Genomic DNA, 20,606 nt, shown 5'->3' with positions numbered 1-20,606 from the left:
AGGAACAATTGGTTCGACGCAATCAACTTTGCCGAAATTGCTTACGACGGGTCATATGGCAAAAGATTGCTCTTCTGAAAGTAGTTGCCGGAAGTGTCAAGGCCGACACCACACACAGCTGTGCATGCAGAGGTCAAACCAAAACAGTTCTGCGTCAGTCGCTCAGGCGGTTGAGCCATTGAACCAACACGATCCACCCAGCCAGTTTAGTTCCAATGAAGCTCCGCACTCATCCACTCCAGCAGCTCACACCGGTATCACTAGCTGCACTTCGCAGAAGGAAAGAAGAACAAAAGTCTTGTTAGCGACTGCAATGATCATTCTCGTAGACGACGTTGGAAATGAGCACACAGTCCGTGCTCTCCTTGATTCAGGTAGTGAATGTTGCTTCGTAACCGAGCGAGTGAGTCAACGCATGAAAATTCAGCGTGCTAGAGCAGATCTCCCAATCAAGGGGATAGGGCAATCCTCCACACCAGTGCGATTCAAAATTCGATCTACTGTAAAATCCCGCATCTCCGAGTATGTTAATGAGATAGAATTGTTGATTCTCCCCAAGGTTACAATTGATTTACCGTCCCTCTCGGTTAATGCTTCATCGTGGTCATTACCACCTGGAATTCAATTAGCTGACCCTGCCTTCTACGAATCCTGTTCCATTGATGTTGTGCTGGGTGCAGAGATATTTTTTGACGCGTTCAACGTTGCCGGGCGCATTGTGCTAGGCGATACACTACCATGCTTGATCAATTCCGTCTTCGGATGGGTCGTTTCGGGAAAAATCGACGCACAAAATGAACGAGGATCAATCTCTTGCAATTTAGCGGCTACCGCAGATCTACATCGGTCTATAGAGCGATTTTGGGCCATCGAGGATGACTCAGGACCAGCTTACTCACCACAGGAGGTATTTTGCGAGAATCATTTCTGTAAGCACGTAACTCGCCTGGAAACTGGGCGGTACACTGTTCGATTGCCACTAAACGAAGAGATCAGAAACAAACTTAGCGATAATCGGCGCACAGCATTTCACCGATTCCGCATGCTCGAGGCACGATTGAGCCGTAACCCGCAGTTATCGGAAAGCTACCATAAATTCATGCGAGAGTACATAACTCTAGGACACATGGAACGCATCGATGAATCAAAGGAAACAACACAACCAAACTTTTTTCTACCACACCATCCGGTTACCAGAGAAGACAGCAGCACTACCAAGGTGCGCGTCGTGTTTGACGCTTCATGTAAAGGTACAAATGGAATTTCTCTCAATGATGCCATGTTCGCTGGCCCGGTTATACAGGAGGACATTCGCTCCATACTAATGCGATCACGATTGCATTCTGTGGCACTTGTTGCAGATGTTGCAAAAATGTATCGTCAAATACGGCTGGATCCAGCAGACACACCACTGCACCGGATATTTTGGCGATTTTCTCCTTCGGAACCTGTGTCTGTGTACGAATTAAAAACGGTTACATATGGTACCACTTCAGCACCATTTTTAGCCACCCGTGTCCTTCAAAAACTCGCTGAAGATGAACGCGAAAATTACCCTGCTGCAGCAAAGGCCACCTGTGAAGATTTTTATGTGGACGATTTATACTCAGGTGCTGACACAGTTGAAAATGCAGCAGTACTGCGCCACCAGCTAGATTCCATGTTTTCATCAGCAGGTATGCAGCTTAGAAAGTGGGCGAGCAACAGTCTTGCAGCACTCGAAGGCGTCCCCCAGGCTGACAGGGCACTACAATCGTTAGTTGATTTAGACAAGGACCAATCAATTAAAACACTTGGCCTGCACTGGGAGCCAAGCACCGATAAACTGAAATACGTAATCCGTAATGAGCACCTCGAAATTCGCACAACTATAACAAAGCGAGCAGTGCTTTCGCGGATAGCTAAGCTTTTCGATCCATTGGGCTTGGTCGGCCCTGTGGTATTAGTTTCCAAAATTTTTATGCAAACATTGTGGACGCTTAAAGAAAAAAATGGAAAACCTTGGGATTGGGACCACGAGCTGCCACAGACAATGATTGAGAGTTGGAATTCGTATCGCTCTCAGCTTATTTCATTGAACGACCTTCGAATCGATCGGTTTATCTCATGCCCAAGCCCACGTTCGCTGGAGTTACACCTTTTTTCCGATGCATCACAGCTGGCTTACGGTTGTTGCTGCTATCTGCGGTCGGTTAGCGCATCGGGTAAAACACGGGTTGCCCTGCTGACATCACGCTCAAAGGTGGCACCACTAAAACAACAAACCATTCCGAGACTGGAATTATGTGGAGCAAGAATGGCAGCTGAACTATATGTCAAGGTTCGAGATGCGCTTCGGATCATCGATACTACCTACTTTTGGGTGGATTAAAAAATTGTGTTGAGCTGGCTACAAGCATCACCTTCTTCCTGGACTACGTTTGTTGCTAACAAGGTGGCTCGCATTCAACAACAACTCAGAACTGTCAATGGAGCTATGTTCCTACCAGCGAGAATCCCGCCGACCATATTTCGAGAGGATTAACACCGGTACACCTGTTGTCCAACAAGTTGTGGTGGGAGGGTCCTGAATGGCTTGAAAAAGAAAGAGAGTTGTGGCCGTTACCAGCTCCTGAGCTGCATTCCAGTCCAGAAGTAACTAAAGAGGCTTCAATACAAGCTGCACCGGAAGGTCCTTCGTTCGTAGAAACTCTTGCCTCGAAGTTTTCTAAGTATCACCGTCTTCTTCGGACTACAGCCCTTTGTCAACGTTTTTGTGCTAACTTTCGACTTTAAAAAAATGAAAGAATACCATATGCTGCACCCACTATGACAGAAATCCTTAACGCTGAAATAACTCTCGTGCGATTAGTACAACGTGATTGCTTTCCAGACGAATGGAAGGCTCTTCAACAGCAGCAACCGATTTCGTCAAAATCTCGCCTTTTCCGCTTCAGTCCGATAATTGGAACCGACAACGTCATGCGAATCGGTGGCCGTTTAGGTCAATCAGCACAATCGTACGATACCAAACACCAGATCCTACTACCGGAATCACACCCCTTTACGAAACTGCTGGTGCGGTGCTCTGGGAGGCACCGCACTCTGGGACTCTGGGAGGCAGCAAAACATTCCGCTCAAAAGCATTTCATTCGTGTTTTGGGAAAGGGTCTATTGCGCTATGACGATATGGAAACCTTGTTAACCCAGATTGAATGCTGCTTAAACTCACGCCCGCTCATCGAGCTTACGAATGATCCCGAAGATTTGCACGTACTAACACCAGGCCATTTTTTGGTTGGTAGTGCTCTCCAATCAGTGCCAGAGCTCAATTATGACAACATTCCTCTCAATCGTTTGCGCCATTGGCAGCAGGTGCAGAAAATACTTCAGGATATATGGAAACGCTGGCACGTAGAATATCTGACTTCGCTTCAGCCTCGTCCTAAATGGTCACACCCACCAGTCGAGATTAATAAGAACCAGCTCGTTATCATCGCAGATGAGTCCCAGCCACCAATGCGCTGGGTGACGGCAAGAATACACGCATTACATCCTGGAAGAGACGGAGTGACACGGGTAGTTACGCTTCAGACAGCGAATGGCTTCCTTACACGGCCAGTTGCGAAACTTGGGTTTCTTCCGATACCTTCATTTGAATCCAAACAAAAATCACCTGTACCAACAGCGCAGCCGCAGTCGAACTAGAGGTTTCTCTTCAAATCAACCTACTTTCAACAACATCTACATCAGACGACCCGGTTACTGCATTGTAGATCAACCAGTACGGTAATGGAAAATTATTATTCAAGGCCCTTGAACCTTAGGGTCCAGGTGAGGACCTCTCCAATAATCTTAGCTATTTGAAACCCGCTACCGGGGTCTTATCTTTCCATTTCTATTTCCCGCATTAATCGAGTACGCCCCATGTCAACGAGGGACATCATCGGGAGGCTCTCACACCATGGTCGAAAACTATCTACTTCATCCGCGTCATATCTGAAATGGTCATTCCAGGCGGGGCAAGATGTTCGCTCCACCAGTCACGAAGGGGTTAATTAAGATTGTCGCGCACTCTACAAGTTCGAACAATTGTCATCCGATCAGGACTCCACTTCATCTCATAGCCCATCTACGCTAATTCTCTCACTCAAACGGAGAGATCTCACACTATGCTATCCGAACGTTCAGCAGCTTAAACCACAGGATCGTTAGCTTATCAAAGTCAGTACTCTTGAGACCAGGCAACGGTCAACATTCTTCATTGGCACCACGCACAGATCAAACCCGTATTATACAATTTAAAAATAAGTTAATATAGTGATTAATTTAGATTAAAATTAAAATTAAATTGTTTACTGCTCCAAACTTAATTACAATTAAACACATGGTAAACCTAAATCTTGAATTTCAGTCGCTTTACATTGTATATTCGATAATTTATAGTTTCGCCCTTTACTATGCAACTTTTTCGATCTGCTCGAAAGTATCGCCCTTTACTTTGCGCCTTATTTTGATTTGCTCGACAGTATCGCCCTTTACTATACGCCGTGTTTACGTTATAGTATTGGAATACGCCCTTTGCTTTTATTGTTTATTTTGTTGACAACTTTGATTCCGCCCATTCATCAAGACGAAGTCAAGTTTCGCCTTTTACTAACGTAAACAACAAAAAGGGCATATTCCTAATTCTTTTTCATTTTGATATAAAGTAGATTTCGCTCTTCACAAACATCGTAATTTTTAATAGTTAGAATAGAGATACATTATTTTTTCGAAGTTTGAAGGTAGATAGTAGCTCACTTTATACGTTTTCGGTAAAATCTCTATTTGTTTACAGTTTGTTAGATTCGCCCTTATCACGAAGTACTCCGGATATCATCATTTCATTTTTGGCCCTGACACAAGTAAAAGAGGTTTTTAAGGCTGTTCGCACTTACGCGAATTCTCATATACAATTGTCAATTTATGTGTGGAAACAAAAGCAAAAATATTTCCTTCCTTCACTTTCGCATGCAAAAACCGCACCAATATCAACAGAGTCGTCGGGGCCAATGGGTTGAGAGGATTCAAGTTTAGTCGCGGTCTGTACACTTCATGATGTGTACATGTGGAGATCAAACGGTGATTGCATCATGTTCGTTTCGTTTCCGTCACTGCTTAAAACCATAAACTCAAGCTCTTCTGTGATTTATGATTGAATCTAAGGGTTATTAGAGGTGTCGACTGTACTGAATCAAGCCACAAAACCTACCGCTTCCCCGGTGGTATCTGGAATATACTCCGATGTGCTCAATGTGATCGTGGCTTCGATGGAACTAGTTAAGGTGCCACACGATAGACTTGCCGAGTATCAAATTCTTTCATTGTTTTTATACATAATGTTCACCGGAACTTGTTCCGGCAATCTCTTCAGAACCAGCTAACCCACAACAACCAAATTCAACAGCAACGGCCAAAAACCTAAGATATTTCATTTGGCGGTTTCCGAATCCAAATTCGTTCAGTTAATTCGAGCAAATTCATTGTCAAACTTAGGTGTCGGTGTTACCTCCAAGAGGTGCCGGTTTCACCCACACTGGTTGCTTAACGTCGTTTTTATCTTAGTTCCAAAACTTCACTATTCCTTGTAAAATAACTGTTCAAAAGTACTGACAGTATTCATACTTCGCTGAAAACAATCAATATCCAACATTTATACAATGGTTTGGACAGTGCCCAACAGTGAACAAAACGAGAAGAATAAAAGAGGGATGCCCTCTCAGTTCACGAACAATTAGTATTGAACCAAAAAGGAGCGATCCAGATAATCAACCAACTTCCTGTTCCTATCGCAACAATCGCAAGTGTTTTAGTACTTTGGAACTACAGTTTCTTCGAAATGATACTCCAATTCGAGTTAATTCATTTAAAAATATATCTGATGGGGGATTCAGAGGGTCAATCAGATGATGATCAGTCGGATGACGGTTATACCGAACCAGTTTCAGTAGTGGAAACCAGGGCATTTCTTAGTCTCACAATTTTGATGGGATTCAAACCATTGCCACGAATCGAACTGCATTGGTTTACTGACCCTTTCTTTCGACCAGGCGAAATTGCATCTATTATGCCCTTTGGGAGGTTTAAAAAGATCGTAGAGACCTTGCATTTGAATGACAACCGTTTGATGCCATCAAGCAATAAAAGTCCGTCCTTTTCTAGCTTTGTTGCACGCTGCATGTCAGAGAGGAGCAAAACCGGCATCATCTCACTCCATTAATGAATCGATGATTCTTTTCAAAGAAAAATCATCTCTCAAATAATATATGCCAATCAAACCTAATAAGAGAGGCTACAAGGTCTGCACCAGAGCCGATGGTGAGACGGACTACGTTTCTAAATTAAACTGGGAAACCTGGTGATAAATCACATTGCATTTGGTATATTTGGTATTTCTCTACGCATGGTATAATGCAATATTTATGTGACCACGGAATCTACGCAAAGGCTACAATGAATAGTAATCGATATCGGATCTACCAATGGTAATAAAGAATCACAAAAGTAAGTCGAAACCAAAAAATTGTAAACGTGTCATGGAAGGCGTCTAAAAAAACGTGGCTTGACTCGGAATGGAAAGTCCCCGGTTCTCGTTATTTCTTCCGCTTGCGTTGACTTAACACTACTAAAACACTAAAGAAAAAGTTTTCGATCACCTACCAACACTTGTTTGAATAGATTTAAAACAAACATTTGACACAATCCATGTATCGAAACTGGATCCAATATTACTTGACATGGGGATCTCGCTACAATTCATCAACAAAGTCACTAAAGCTGGCTTAGTGGAAAGAACATGTTTGCAATGGTTTGGACAAACAACTCCAACTATGACGAAAAGACGTGGTATAAAGCAAGCTGATACTCTTAGCCCGCACCTTAGTCTCATTACATCGGATATAACAACATGGATATCGGAAGGCTACTAGAAATTTAGAACCAACAAAAGTCTTCATTGAGATCTAGACACGACACTAGAATTTAAGAAGTACAACTTTTACGCGACCAATTTTTGACAGTCTCAATCAATTGCTGTGAGAGATTACTTCATTTTTGAAGTCTCGAAGGAAAACTGGCTCTTGAAAATCGATTGACAAAAAATTAAACAGTAAAGAACTGTAAAGCATACAACGCACTGGGATATTAAAAGGTCTAGGGGAATTAAGATATGAGGTGAATGAAGCGAACATCAAAAAATCTACTTACCTTGCTTCTCTGGATCAGCCAAGCGAGAAACGTTATTTGCCGAGCGCAAGGTTGAATAAAGAATACACAGCATCCAGATAACCAGACCGATGATGCTAGTCTCATCGAAGTGAACCTTGTTATGCTTATCTCCGATGATGGCCAAAAAGCCGGGATTACATTCAGCATCTGGGTTGTTAGCAACGGCAGACCATGTCAAATAAATGGTGTACAGAGTCACCATCGAACTCTGCAGCAGACCGGATTTCGGTGCGTATTCCTGAACTTTCGGCCAAATCGATAAAATGTTGACTCCCAAGCAGATAATCATGTTGAATGTAATGAAAAACTTGTTCAAGGAGCAGTCATCGGCTTGCGTGAAATAAACGTAAAGCAGAGCGATTCCAGTTAGCGATAGGGCAAATTGCAAACCGGTAACGCAGCACAGCGCTGCAAACCATCCGCGTGATTCTTCCTCCTCGTAGTTGCTAACCCACGCTTCTGCCCACTGGTGGGCGAAATCCACAATATAAACCAGCTGGACGAGAATGAAAGCGAATCCACCAATCAAACCAACCCACATCCACGCAGGACCGAATCCGGATTCCGGAATGAAAAACGCCCCGATAGCGATGCCAGTGACGATCATAAACTTGATGCCCCAGAACCCATTTTGAAGCGCGGCCCGAGGATCTTTGGATGAACGTACTCCCACCATTAACACTGCCCAGAGGGCGAAAAAGCAACAAAGTGCAAAGCAGATGCGGTAAACGGCAAGATATCCGACGGCGGAACTACAATCTATTGTGTCCGCCGTTGGAATAAGATGCCCAGTAGTGGATGTTGAATTCGCACAGAATGGCACTTTCTGCAGGAATTCCTGCAATCCGGGGGCAAGCATTATTGCTCCCACGATGGCCCCAAGTAGCAGCATCAGAGCGTACATAAATCGGGTGGCTGTCGAGTTGGATTTCAGCGACGACGGACACAGTGCACAGCACAGTGAGCAAGCCGTTCCGGTGCAGCAGCAGGCAAGCTGAGGAAAAGTGGAAGAAGATATTGATTTTGTGTGTTGCACATTTTCAATTCAACTACATTTTCATGCAGAATATTTTTTTTAGTGAATCATCAACTTATCGGTAATCGAATCAAGTTTTAAATATTTGTTTTGACCTTCGCATGAAATAAATTGAAATATCTTCAAAATACTTACATTTGCTGCCGAAAGCAGGCCTAAAACGGCTCCCATTTTAATTAAATAGTATGAATCAACTTCTCAGCTTTTAAATTCAAAACACAGCAGATAATAAACCCAAAAAATCACTTTTGCGTTTCTACTCAAGTATTTTTCGTTTTCACAACAAAGATTTTGCACTCTAATGTTACACCATGAAACAGCGTAATGCAGAAACAGAATTAAAATGCATAAGAACGAAAAAACAAAATTTTTACGTTTCGTTGTGCTCTTCGGTTCTCTTTTTTCTGGTGCCCCTGCAGCATAAGAACATGCAAAAGCAAGTTAACATCAATCTGACGTTTGCTTTCACAAAGTTTCGATTATTTTTTCAGCGCAGACAGTGCAGAAATTCTTTAGCAGCTCTCAATCAATAGGAATATTTCCCTGTTTAATCGTTAGTGCTATCGTAACTAATTAGCGCTGTTGGAAGAAATCCACTGTTTAACCATTCTGTCTCGTAAAGGATATTATGACGCGGTAAGTTTGAATATATTTTTAAAATTGATTAACTCCGTTCTTCAACATTTAACCTCAAAATGAAGTTTTCTTCCTCTTGTCGTTTTTTTTTATCTTCGATGAAAGCTTTTTACGTTCAACCTAACATGCTTTTGCAGAGCTAACATTGAACTGGGTGATGTGACCCACCACAACCTGAAACAACTGAAGAAAATCAACACGGTGGTGCTGCCGGTTTTATACAATGATAAGTTCTACTTGGACGTGCTGGAATCGGGAGAGCTGGCCAAACTTGCCTACTATAATGACGTCGTCGTCGGAGCGGTCTGTTCCCGCATAGACACCACTGAGAATATGCGAAGGTTGTACATTATGACGCTGGGCTGCCTGCATCCGTATCGACGGCTCGGAATCGGCAGCGTGATGGTCAAGCACATACTGAACTACGTGGAGAAGGACGGTAACTTTGATAGCATATTCTTGCATGTCAAGGTGGACAACGAAGGAGCGATCGAATTTTATAAGAAATTTGGATTCGAAATCGTCGAAACCAAACAGCACTACTACAAGCGCATCGAGCCAGCGGATGCTCATGTTTTGCAGAAAACTTTAGTCAAACGATCTGGCCATCAGCAGCACCATCATCACAACGGTATAGCAGTGGGAAACAATAATAACAATAACAACAATCAGGTCAATCAGAGTAGTCAAAGTATTCAGAATTCGACCTCACAGCAGCAGGCGCCCGAGAAGAATCGATAAGCGGAGGTCGATTCTCAGCAAGCTGCGAATGATGGGAAGGTGGACAATTTTTGTGAGTTAATTTATAAGCTTCTGGATGCTTTTTCGACGATGAAAACCACTTGTATCGTTGACTTAGGCATATTTTACAGTTCAGTTTGCTGCGCAACAGTAAAAATGGTTTAATAATATAGTTTCACTTATAAAGGTGTTGTGTTTTTTAACGAGCCATTAAAGTTAGTATGGCTGGAAACCAAGAGGACGTTAGATGAATCAATATCTCATTGTGTTTGCTAGAAATCCAATAAAAGTAAGCGTAGAAGTGCATTCTCTCAAACTTTAATACAACAGATTACTAACATGTATGACTCTTTGCGTTTCCCGCGCGTACGAATATCGTTTCTGATCTAGTACAAATGTTAGCCTGGATGCTATGGTAGTTTCACGTAGAAGGTCCTTCCAGTAAAAGGAGCAATTTATGGTTTGTTCACTTTGAAAGGCAAATCTATAAATTACTTCGGATGTTATATCGGATTTGAAACGGTAATAACTGTTTAACCACATAATGTCATCTCGACTCGACCATTCTTTTCAAATGGCAACGAGTTGCCGACACTTCTGTAATATGGAAAAGTTTCAAGGTCGGGTTACCGTGTACAATAAACCAATCACGTGCGAGTACGCCATTTACGGATGTCAAGAGTAGATGCCTGCCACGTTTTGTTACATCCTTTACTGCCGCTCCAAGCATAACTGTCCCAGCGTCCATAAGGTTTGCACAGAATATGGGACAGTTATGCTTTTAGAGCCAATTTATATCTGTGTCGAAGAGAAGTTGTCTCAGAAACTTAATTAATGTTTGCAGAGCCCTTGAGCAACTGGATGTTCTAAATGTGAAGCTCTTTTGAAAAGTTTTCGAAAATCTTTTTCCAGCCAATTCAATGATTAGTTGTTAGCATTCGATTTACACTGGTGTCTAGAAGCAAAACATGCTTTCATAATTATATTATTTGTGTGATTGGAAAAGGATGAATGATCAAGTTATTCATTCGTTGTTAACGGAAGTCGCGGTTAGGTAACAACAATCGGCTTCTTAGGCTGAGTAGTGCGTACCAGCAGTGAAACCCGTGGCATAAAAAAGGTATGAATAATAATGCCCAGCAACTCCTATCCCTACCTCCACGTGGTACCATCCAGGACACTAGTCATCCGTAAAGATCAGTGAACCGCTGAGAAGTTGGCCGTATGCCGACAGAGAAGGCAGAGCTGCTTTTTTAAGGGCAGCTTATCTAAACGTCTGTTCCCTTGTCTCCATGTCAGGGGCGACTCAAGCAGCAGCTGATCCGGAGCGGTCGACTGAACTATGATATGCGATGTCTCTCTAGTTACATTCCTGACAGCAACTGCTTCGCGAAACTAGGCATCGTGGGCAAACGAAAAAGGATAACGATTGGAACCCGGCAGTCCCAACTGTGAGCTCTTCTTTCAAATACCTCATCTACTAAAGTAGCGGCGAGGCGACAAAGCGGAATGAAGTGTAAGTTCGTGCTACTAGAGAACTGATAGATCGTATTATTACCTGCAGGCCTATTAATGTATTGAGGTCAAGGGACAGAATTTTCAAATACAGCACTGTTTGTATAGTTCATTAAGAATTAATTTGATATGGTATTAATCTCAATGAATAATTTGAAACTAAAACAAAGTCAATAGAGGATGACAGAAAACTAACTACGAACATGAAATCTATTTTGAAAAGCAGTAGCATTGAAGTCAAACGAATCGGCAACCGCATTGCAGCTGGCCGACGTGAAACGTATTGGGTCGATCTGAACGTACTGTACATTGTGTAAGGGCGTACAAATATTCGTTGCACGTTGCCATTTCTAGTAATCCAGGAGTTTTATAATGGACGCCATACAACGGAGAAAAAATCCAAAATATATCTTAATAAAGAGTAGTGCAGCGATCTAAGACAAAACGGATTTTGGAATTCGTTGGTTAACTCGAACATAAATCGAAGTTGTCGTTTAGCTTCAGAGATGATTTCGTTGTAGTGCAGTTTGAAAGAGAGTCCGATAGAAGGAGATGACGCTACATTCCTGAATGCTCACAGAAAGAAAATTGCTGAAGCTCAATGCAGTCCGCAGTATTTCTCACAACTTTGAAAAGTTTTACATCCTTGGCGTACAATTTTTGACATCATTCGGCGTACAATCCGGAAGTAGTAGAGAAATATCGTTGATGAACAACATGAAAAGTAGCGGTCCAAGATTGCTACCTTGCGGTACTCAAACTGAATCCCTATCTTCACACAGAGTGTTCGATTTATCAAAAAGGATGCAAACCATTGCATAAGACTAGGTGACACTCCCAGTTTAGCTAAAAGTATTCTGTGGTCTACTCGATCAAATACCGTTTTTAGATCTATGTTTCATCGGATAAAAACCATGCCTTTTTTGGCACGGAAAACATGGTGAAAAACTACCAGCTGGAAGTAATTACACGTTTCTGCAGAGATAACTTGAACATCAGGCTTCATCGATGAACCAGCTGGAGTGGACATGAACGAGCAGGGGAAGCACAACCATAATGCGATAGGCTTGACAACGGAAACCACGCGTAGTTAGTGGGTGGTTCGATGCTGTGTGTCCTGAGGTGACGGAAGAGAAGAACCGGACCTACGCCAACACGTTAGTATCAGCTAAATGTGTGACGTGTTAGATGCGAAAGAAATACCGGGAGTCAAGAGCTATCGAAAAGAGGCATCACTACCGTAAGAAACTTGAGCGCTACGATCGTGTCCTCGTGAAGGCGTAGAATTACTTCATCAGGCATGACACGAGAAGCTTCTATGGAACGATCAACAGAACCAGGAACTGGACCGTGCCAGTATCAGCCATGTGTAATGACAGGGAGGAGAACTTGATTACCGATAAATAGCAACATTGGACGAGATGAAGAATGCTAGCAAAAAGCTAAAGACCCACAAAGCTGCTGGGAAGGATGGCTACCGGGCGAACTTTTCAAGGTCGGGAACGAGCGGCTGTGTAGTGCAATCCACCAGATTATCCTAAGGATATGGTCTGAGTAAAAACTACTCAGTCCGCACAACTAGTCCGCACTGTTTGTAAGGGACTTATATGCCCTAACTACAAAAAGGGACATAGACTCGGCTGTAGTAATTATCGAGGCATAACCCTTCTCAATTCCGCTTACAAAATTTTCTCCCGTATCCTGTTCCAGCGACTGAGGCCATTGCAGGAACCCTTTGTTGGAGAATACCAAAGCGGTTTTCGAGTGGGACGATCTACAACGGACCATATGTTCACCGACAAGTTTCGAGAACACAACTTGCAGACGCATCATCTGTTTATAGACTTTAAAGCGGTGTACGATACAGTAAAACCCGACGAGCTGTGACAAATTATGCTTGAACATGGTTTTCCAACAGAACTAAATAAATTGTTACGTGCGACGCTTGACGGTTTCACATCAAGCGTCAGGACAGCGGGCGAATTTTCGGACGCGTTTGTGACGTTAAATGGTCGGAAGCAAGGTGACGGGATCTCGAACTTGCTTTTCAACATTGCTTAAAAACTGCAGAACAAAGGGCAGGTGTGCAGAGGATGACACCATCATCACGAAGTCACACGTGCTTCTGAGTTTCTTTGGCTCTCAGAAGGGGAGCTGCTGGAATTGGACTCACCATAAATACTTTCCAAACGAAGTGCATGGTGGCTGGCAGGGAGCGTGATAGTTCTACGGGTGTTGGTGCTGCGGTGGAGATGGATGGGGAGTACTTTTAAAGTGGTTGACGAATTTGTTTATCTTGGTACTCTCGTGACATGTGGCAACGAAGTGAAGAAACGGATTGGGACAGCGAATAGGGTTTATTATGAATTGCGTAGTCAGCTTAGGTCCCGTAGCCTACAGATCTGTATGAAATTTGCGCTCTATAGGACTCTGATCCTCCCGGTGGCGCTCTACGGACATGAATCGTGGACGTGGAAGGAGACCAATCGACGAGTGCTTGGGGTCTTCGAGCGTAGAATCCTGCGATCAATACTCGGAGGCAAACTATGAATCACGAGCTGTACGAAGTATACAAACACGCTGATAGTGTCAAGCTGATGAAACACGGCAGGTTACAGTGGGCTGGCTACATAGCACGGATGGCGAAAGGAGCAGCCCAAGACCGAGTTTTGTGGAGGCGTATTCTGGATTCGGCATAAGATCTCAACGAACTGTCGCCATTAAGGTGAGTAAGTAAAAAAGAGCGCTTGTCAACATTCCAAGGCCAACTTACTGACAAGTGGTCTTCTGTGTCCGCCTCAGTGTGAGAGAAACATTCTTAGTTGAACTTGAAGTCTCTTGCAATAACGATCTTTGTCGCCCATTTGTCCCAAAGCCGGTATCTATTTGGAGTACAGTCAATCATTACCTTTTTCCGGCTTTCGAGATCCAATTTATCTTGGTTTTTTGCGAACGACTGCTCTTCTGGATGTGCCCGATCTCGCCACAGCGGTGATACTTGCCAGTAAACTTCTTCTGCTGCTTCTTTCTATCTCCGACAAATCCCGAACCATTCAAGTCATCCTGGCGGTTTGCCTTTTTATCTCTTCGGTCAACCACCGATTCTCGAGTACCGTCACCAGGGGATCATAGCTGTCGCGTGAAGTTAAATATAGTTGAGGTACCATATCACCATTTTTACTCCTGCGGTCTTGAATTGCCGGACAAAATCACCAAATGCTACAAAATGAGTTTGCATGAAGATTTTTCTCGTAATCGTGTGAACTGCTTAGTCTTGAAGCAGATTTTTCATCAAAAGTTTCTTCAATTCGTGAGAGCATCGTTTTCCACCGAAGTTGGTTCTGTCAGCACAGATCAAACTTCATCTACCTTCAAATGAAATTTCAGCTTGGAAACACCATTTTTCGAAATTCGGTTCAGTCAGTTGCGGGGTGTGTTTCTTCGCATTGCCTTTAGAATAACTTCGGACTTTGACTTGGACAGACAAAAACGAACTCAGACAAACGTTACCGAACAAGGAAAAGTGTACAGAAAAACGTCTTTACGTCTTCTCCATGAGCGTTTATCAAAAATGCTCGTAATATAAACTTGAAAATGATGAGCGGAAAGCGCCGAATCTGTTTTCGCCTGCAACTAAAATCACCTTTCGTACGAGTGGGCTATTCCGTCTCTATTTGGGTAGCACTTGCAAGAGTTCACATATCATATCTTCTTTCAGCAAGTTGCTCCACGTCTTCGCATGCAGCCAGATCCAGCTCTTTGAAATAACTTTTTAATTTACTTGCTCACAATTCCAACGCGCTCGAAATGATTCTCCAGACCGCCCTAGACATCTGTGGGCGTCTTTTTGTCTTTCGCATACTCTAGCTGGTCCTCAGAAATTCGGTGAACCAGAAGCTTCTTACATTTTCAAATCGGTCGTCCTCTGGGGCCATGAAACTTGGACCTCGTGGTGGACCAACGGAGTTTTTGAGCGGAAGGTAGAGGGCAGATGGTAGATGGATCGTGGCAGAGGTAGATGAACCATGAATTGCATGTGCGACTGGGAGAACCACTCCTCATCCAAACGGTGAAAATCGGGAGGTGGGCTGTCATAAGGATGTCGGACAGCAGACCAGAGAAAATGGTTCTTTCATCGTTTTTCCGTAGCGTCTTTTAATTTTGGTAATGGTTCAGCTTTAGTATTTTTCCCTAGCGTAGTTTTCTTTTAGAAGGCTAGAGTGATCCCCCCGCTATCAACTTGTGCAAATAACGTGTCATAAAAGGTATTTAATAAGTTGTGGCGATTGAATGAAAGTGATCGATCAAAAAATCTATCAAAGCATATAGGACCTTTTGAGAGGTCTCTCTAGAAATGTGTTATTAGTTTCTGGGACGGTCTTCAATTCTTATAAAAAAATCGGGTTTCGGAGTTATTGAGCTTCCGAACAAACACTACAAGTAAAGTGTTGAACAGTGATTTCAATTTATTACATGTATATAATTTATGATTTATACAGTATTATATTCATTTTGATTTAACACTGAAAATATATTATGTAAGTTGCGTTTTAATTAACAATAGTTTTAGTTGAAATGTTCATTCCGAAGGTACATCTATTATCGTTTGATGACGTGGTTTAGTCGTTTGTGGAAATTAGATGAGGTTGTAAATATATTTTCCAAACCATTCCCGAGTAAATATTTTAAAAACTAATAATCGAAACTCAGTATAGTTGCACTTAGTAAGTAGATGGAACATTTAGTTGTCATCATTGTATATCTTTGGTTTTTTGAAATTCAAAGTACACGAATTAACACAATGAGATTGTATAGCAGTCAATCGAATAGACACTAGATAAACAGCAATATTAATTTCGATTATTCGAAAAAATGGCGGTTAGAGTTAGTTTAATGATTGTGAGCAAAACTTATCGATCAGTGGTTTAGTTTCGAGTTAAATACTTCAGGTTTCTTTGTAGTTTTTTATGAAAAAACATAAATATCAAACCGAGAGGTTGCGCCTAACTGCTAAGCGTAGTATTGCTTTCAAGTAAATTTTGTTTGAGCTTAAGTGCTTGAATGTTTTTCTAAAAGGTTCAGGCGTTTCGGGTTTAATTTTTTTATTTGCGAACAATTTTGGACCCTAAGCAAAGGCAAAAGATTTTTGGGAAATCGTATTTCCATTTCATTTCAAAGTCTTTGATTTTTGTTTTACTGATTTCTGAGTATTTACTAAGAGCTAACGAAGAGCAATGTTTTTAATATAAAAAAAACAGTAACAAATATGATTGCACAAAAATTTCGGCTGTTAGTCTTTGTCAACAGTAACTTTTGAAAGCATTTGCTAAATTTTAGCATTATAAATTCAACAATCACTATGCACATGCTGCTGCAGCTGCTTTAAACGTTAGCAATACGCTCACTACCTTTGCGAAACAAATGCTTTGATTCGAAGAGGCAGCCACTGAATCGCTAACAACAGTTTTTCGAGGTTCCGTCGTCCGGCGCCTGGTCGGACTGTTCCAACAACTCAGCGATTCGTTTAATGCACATTTTTGAGCCCTCATGCGCTTCCTTGGAAATCTGAAAAAATCAAGCCAAAAAATATGATTTGTGAAACAAGTTTCACTAAACAAGCTTTACTCATAGGTACTTACCGAAGCAAAATTGAGAAAGCCATGCGGAAGCCCCGGCAAAATATCCAGTGTTACCGGATTGTTCAAGTTCTTCAGTCTTTTCGCGAACATAACACAATCATCCAGACATGGATCTAATACAACCGTCTAGAAAAGAACAGTGTGAGTAGCAACAAAAAATCATCTGCATCAGAATAATTCCTACTAATATTTTAGTTGGCGGAAATTGACTCAGCACTTCGTCCGTAGCCCAATACGGTGAAAGGTGCGAATCTTTCGGCACCTCAAAAATAAATTCATCCGACGGACTGCGGGCAATGAGAGCATCCAAATTACTCTGAAACTCTGACAGCGATTCGCTGCTGCTGATCGGTTTTGACATGGTGATAGCGTTGAATGTAGACGAAACACGATTGACTAAGCTGCTGGCAACAGTTGAGACTCTGTAAAGCGAATGTTATTAATGCCTGGAGTTCCTCAACTCGAGTAAAAATTGTCTGACATACTTCTCCTGCAGGTTTTGAACGCTAAGTGTTTCTCTGCCAATGTCCAGTACGACATTTTCTTCAGAAGCAGTGCGAGAAACTGGTCTCAATATAGGTTCAAGTTCGCCGGCGGCGTTCGTAGTCGTGTCCAGCACGTATCTGCAAAGAACCAACAGTCAGTTAGGATTTTTATTAAAACGCCAAGCTCGGATTGCCGCACCTTTCAATGAAATCGGAGACGTTTTTATTTGTATTCTGTTCGGAACTCATGTCGCTGGGTAAGTCAATATCGAGGTCATCAATAACTGTGACATTGCTTTGCTCAGTTCCCAAGTTGACCTGCTGAAGAGTAATGGGTTGGGAATCCTCTTCCAGCGAAGTAATTGTATTACTCTCATCAGGGCTCATCAGATCGATAGTATTTCCGACTGTCTGACTTTTCAGAGCCAGAGTGTCGCTGATTGTGTCACTTAAAGGACTTAGATGCTGATTGTTAAGCTAAAAAAGAAAAATAATAAATCTGTTGCAGAAGAACCTGCCACCTAGATATTCATACCTGTACAGTGTTAATACTATTTAGTTGATCCCAAGCGGAATTATCCGGAGATCCGGAGTGGTCTGATCTGGCGTCGTCCAGGACAGATTTAATTTCAGGTTTTTCTTCTGCGTCTCGGTTATGCTGAACTAATTCGTAAGAAGACGTCGAGTTGTTTACCGTAGAGCTTCCAGCATTAACAACAGCTTGTCTTTCCTGCAACCGACGGCGATTGTGTTCCAAAACGTCACGACTAGGACAAGCATACGCTTTAAGACAGCGCATCATGAATCCGAACGGCAATAGCGGATCCATCAGACACAACATTCGAGCAGGGCTGGGAACAAAACTGATGAGCACCGGACAGTAGGCTAGGAAAATACCATCCGGTCGTCGTACACCCATTTCGATACATCTCATTACACAACCTAGATTTAAATTGGCTCCAGCGGAATCACCAGCGAAGATAATTTTTTCTGCCGTCGTTCCCAATAGTTCACAATTTTTGAGCGCCCAGCAATAAGCATAGAATACTTCTTCCAAAGCACGAGGAAATGGCGACTCTGGCGCGAGGCTGTAATCAATAGAGAGTATTGGCACGTTCAACTGCACTGCCCACTCTCTTAAGTAGCTTTCATGAGACTTAGAACTCTGTGCCACAAAACCTCCCCCATGGCAATGAAATAGCAAACTTGAAGAAGGAGGATGTATTGTACTTCGAGTATTAACTTTCTCTCCTATCATGCCTTTACGTTTGACGGCGCTGATTAGTCTTGCACTTATCGGGCCAGGTCCGCTATAGCTTTTTGGTACGGGAATGTCTATCATTTTGTCAGATTTCTCGGCTTTAAGCGCGAGCGGCTCCGGAGGGATAGTAATGACACGGCTAACTTTTACCTTAAATCCAACAAAGGACGGAAGCGAGTGCAACAGTTCGGATTCCGCAAGAAACCAGAAGGCTTTGCAAAAGTCTACATTTGAATGCTGAGAGATATTAACGATCCGACGGGCTCGTAGTTCCGGATCTAACATATATTTAGTGCTGGTATACATAAGGCTAGTGGCTTTGGAAATTCGACCGCCTTCGGAATAGTACCCCTCGGAAAAACCTGCCATTCCGATAGAGATAAATTTGAGAAGCGGCCTCATAGATTCACAAAACTGAAAGCCAAGACATCGCCCGTAGAAGCAAAATTGGTTTATTGTCTCAGCTTTACTGAGTAATTCTTCAACGGAATGTGCCTCGGGAAAAAGTTCTCCAGGTTTGCTCCACTTTCGGAGTGTATGACAGTGTTTGAGACAAGTACATAGACTTGCCATTAGGTGATTGTATGCCTCTACCTCTTTGACATAGACAGCCTTTCGGAACAAAATTGTTCCCCGATTTTCCATAACATATCTCGCCAGTTTCAGTGTTGTTTTTACGCAACTATTCATTACATACAAAAAGCTTCTAAAGCCATTGCCCGGACTAGCTGGATCAAGATCGTATTCATGGACAAATCCCTGAACTTCCGTTACCAATGGTTTCGCAGTTTCGATGTGGTCAATCAATCCTACAAAGGCACCATGGATCCTCAGCCCGGACTCCGTCTCATCCTCCTCGAAATATTTTATATTATTCCTGCACAACTCTATCAACGTATCAAACAAATACAACTCGTCGGTACTTTGCTTCAACTCCGAAGTCAGATCAGGTTCGCTTTTTGCACTAACCGCTAGTAGAACGGCTCCTTCATCATCTGCATCGGGATTATAGGACACGATTGGTTCTGTTTCCGCTTTTGGGCTCGACATGATTACGTACGCCTAAACGATTTCTGCTAAATTGAATCACAACGCAGCTCTTTCACGAGTGATTAGAGACCAATCCGAGATAATGCTGCGTTTCTTGCTCTTATCATGCCGCTCCCGGATTCTGAGTAATCGTGAACTTTGAGCTCGGCTTATCGATTCGAATATTACATGCACATTTTTCTTTTTATTTCCTTTTGCCACGCAAACGAAGACGTCGATAGATAGATAGCTCAATTGTTTTGCTAAATGTGCTGCTGCTAATCAATTTATCGATACGCCTTACATATCGTGATCTGTTCTATACCATTTTTTCAGCAAAACATATGCAATACCTCCGCATCCAAAACACTATACTATTTTATTTGCAGTAATCACAAGCACAGAAAAAACGGTATCAATATGAATTTTATTCTAATGGACGTGCCGAAAGCGTAAAGCACTGCTGGAATTTGAAACTAGAGTGCGAATGGCGCGATGAAATGCAAATGCACAATGAATTCTTTTCGTGAAACTTTTCTTGGCCGAGAAAAACAAAACAAAACCTTCAAAAGCATGACAAGCAAGGGTGCCAGACTTACCGTAAAACAAATTTTTGTGAGTGTACCAAAATCATTATATGTCCAGGTTTGTTAAGATTGTATTCTGTAGCAAGTGCAAACTGCATTTTTTGTCAAAAAATAAAAATTGAATCTACATGACGAGAAACGTTAGTTGATTTTCAATTTAGTTGTTTATGTTTTGAACAAGAATATTGAGATTATTACTTCACAATGCGCAAACATGACGGATCTGGCATTCCTGCAGCAGAAGTACCTTCCCTTCTGTAACAATGCAGCCGAATGACGTTAGAGCTGTCAGTTAAGAACCAGTGTGATATGTAAAAAATGCGAAATAGGTTGTAGAGATATAAAACAAGATTTTAATTCAAGCCGAGGGGCAAGACTGCTTTTATCCAAGTTGCTCTTTTGCTTGTGAGTAACTCCAATTTGTTCAAT

The 20,606-nt window shown here is 42.3% G+C and overlaps 3 protein-coding genes across 5 annotated transcripts in view; 1 reads left to right on the top strand and 2 right to left on the bottom strand.

Annotated features, from left to right (window-relative positions):
* Nucleotides 1-8,684, bottom strand: part of LOC129732820 (serine incorporator 1) — a 30,997-nt gene extending 22,313 nt beyond the window's left edge. Inside the window, exons 1-2 of one of the 3 annotated variants that reach the window (XM_055694097.1) lie at nucleotides 8,420-8,684; nucleotides 7,228-8,242 (exon numbers count right to left, since the gene is read on the bottom strand). In XM_055694097.1, coding sequence (XP_055550072.1) covers nucleotides 7,228-8,242; nucleotides 8,420-8,455 — 1,051 coding nt within the window. In that variant the 5' untranslated portion in view covers nucleotides 8,456-8,684. The remainder of the gene's footprint in view (nucleotides 1-7,227; nucleotides 8,243-8,419) is intronic. The other 2 variants (XM_055694098.1, XM_055694096.1) reach the window with 2 other exon arrangements.
* Nucleotides 8,685-8,733: 49 nt separating this feature from the next.
* Nucleotides 8,734-9,913, top strand: LOC129732821 (probable N-acetyltransferase san). The gene is made up of 2 exons (XM_055694100.1): nucleotides 8,734-8,920; nucleotides 9,058-9,913. Exons 1-2 carry the CDS (start codon nucleotides 8,913-8,915, stop codon nucleotides 9,659-9,661), a joined length of 612 nt encoding a protein of 203 aa, XP_055550075.1. The 5' UTR covers nucleotides 8,734-8,912; the 3' UTR covers nucleotides 9,662-9,913.
* Nucleotides 9,914-15,619: 5,706 nt separating this feature from the next.
* On the bottom strand, nucleotides 15,620-20,166 carry LOC129732817 (hormone-sensitive lipase). The gene is made up of 6 exons (XM_055694094.1): nucleotides 17,836-20,166; nucleotides 17,500-17,777; nucleotides 17,301-17,438; nucleotides 17,000-17,237; nucleotides 16,816-16,941; nucleotides 15,620-16,741 (listed from the first exon to the last, which is right to left on the bottom strand). Exons 1-6 carry the CDS (start codon nucleotides 19,609-19,611, stop codon nucleotides 16,631-16,633), a joined length of 2,667 nt encoding a protein of 888 aa, XP_055550069.1. The 5' UTR covers nucleotides 19,612-20,166; the 3' UTR covers nucleotides 15,620-16,630.
* Nucleotides 20,167-20,606: the final 440 nt, after the last annotated feature.

This window comes from Wyeomyia smithii, chromosome 3, assembly GCF_029784165.1.
Source record: "Wyeomyia smithii strain HCP4-BCI-WySm-NY-G18 chromosome 3, ASM2978416v1, whole genome shotgun sequence".
NCBI classification, from domain to species: Eukaryota; Metazoa; Arthropoda; class Insecta; order Diptera; family Culicidae; genus Wyeomyia; species Wyeomyia smithii.
This window is presented reverse-complemented; position numbering and strand designations above follow the sequence as displayed.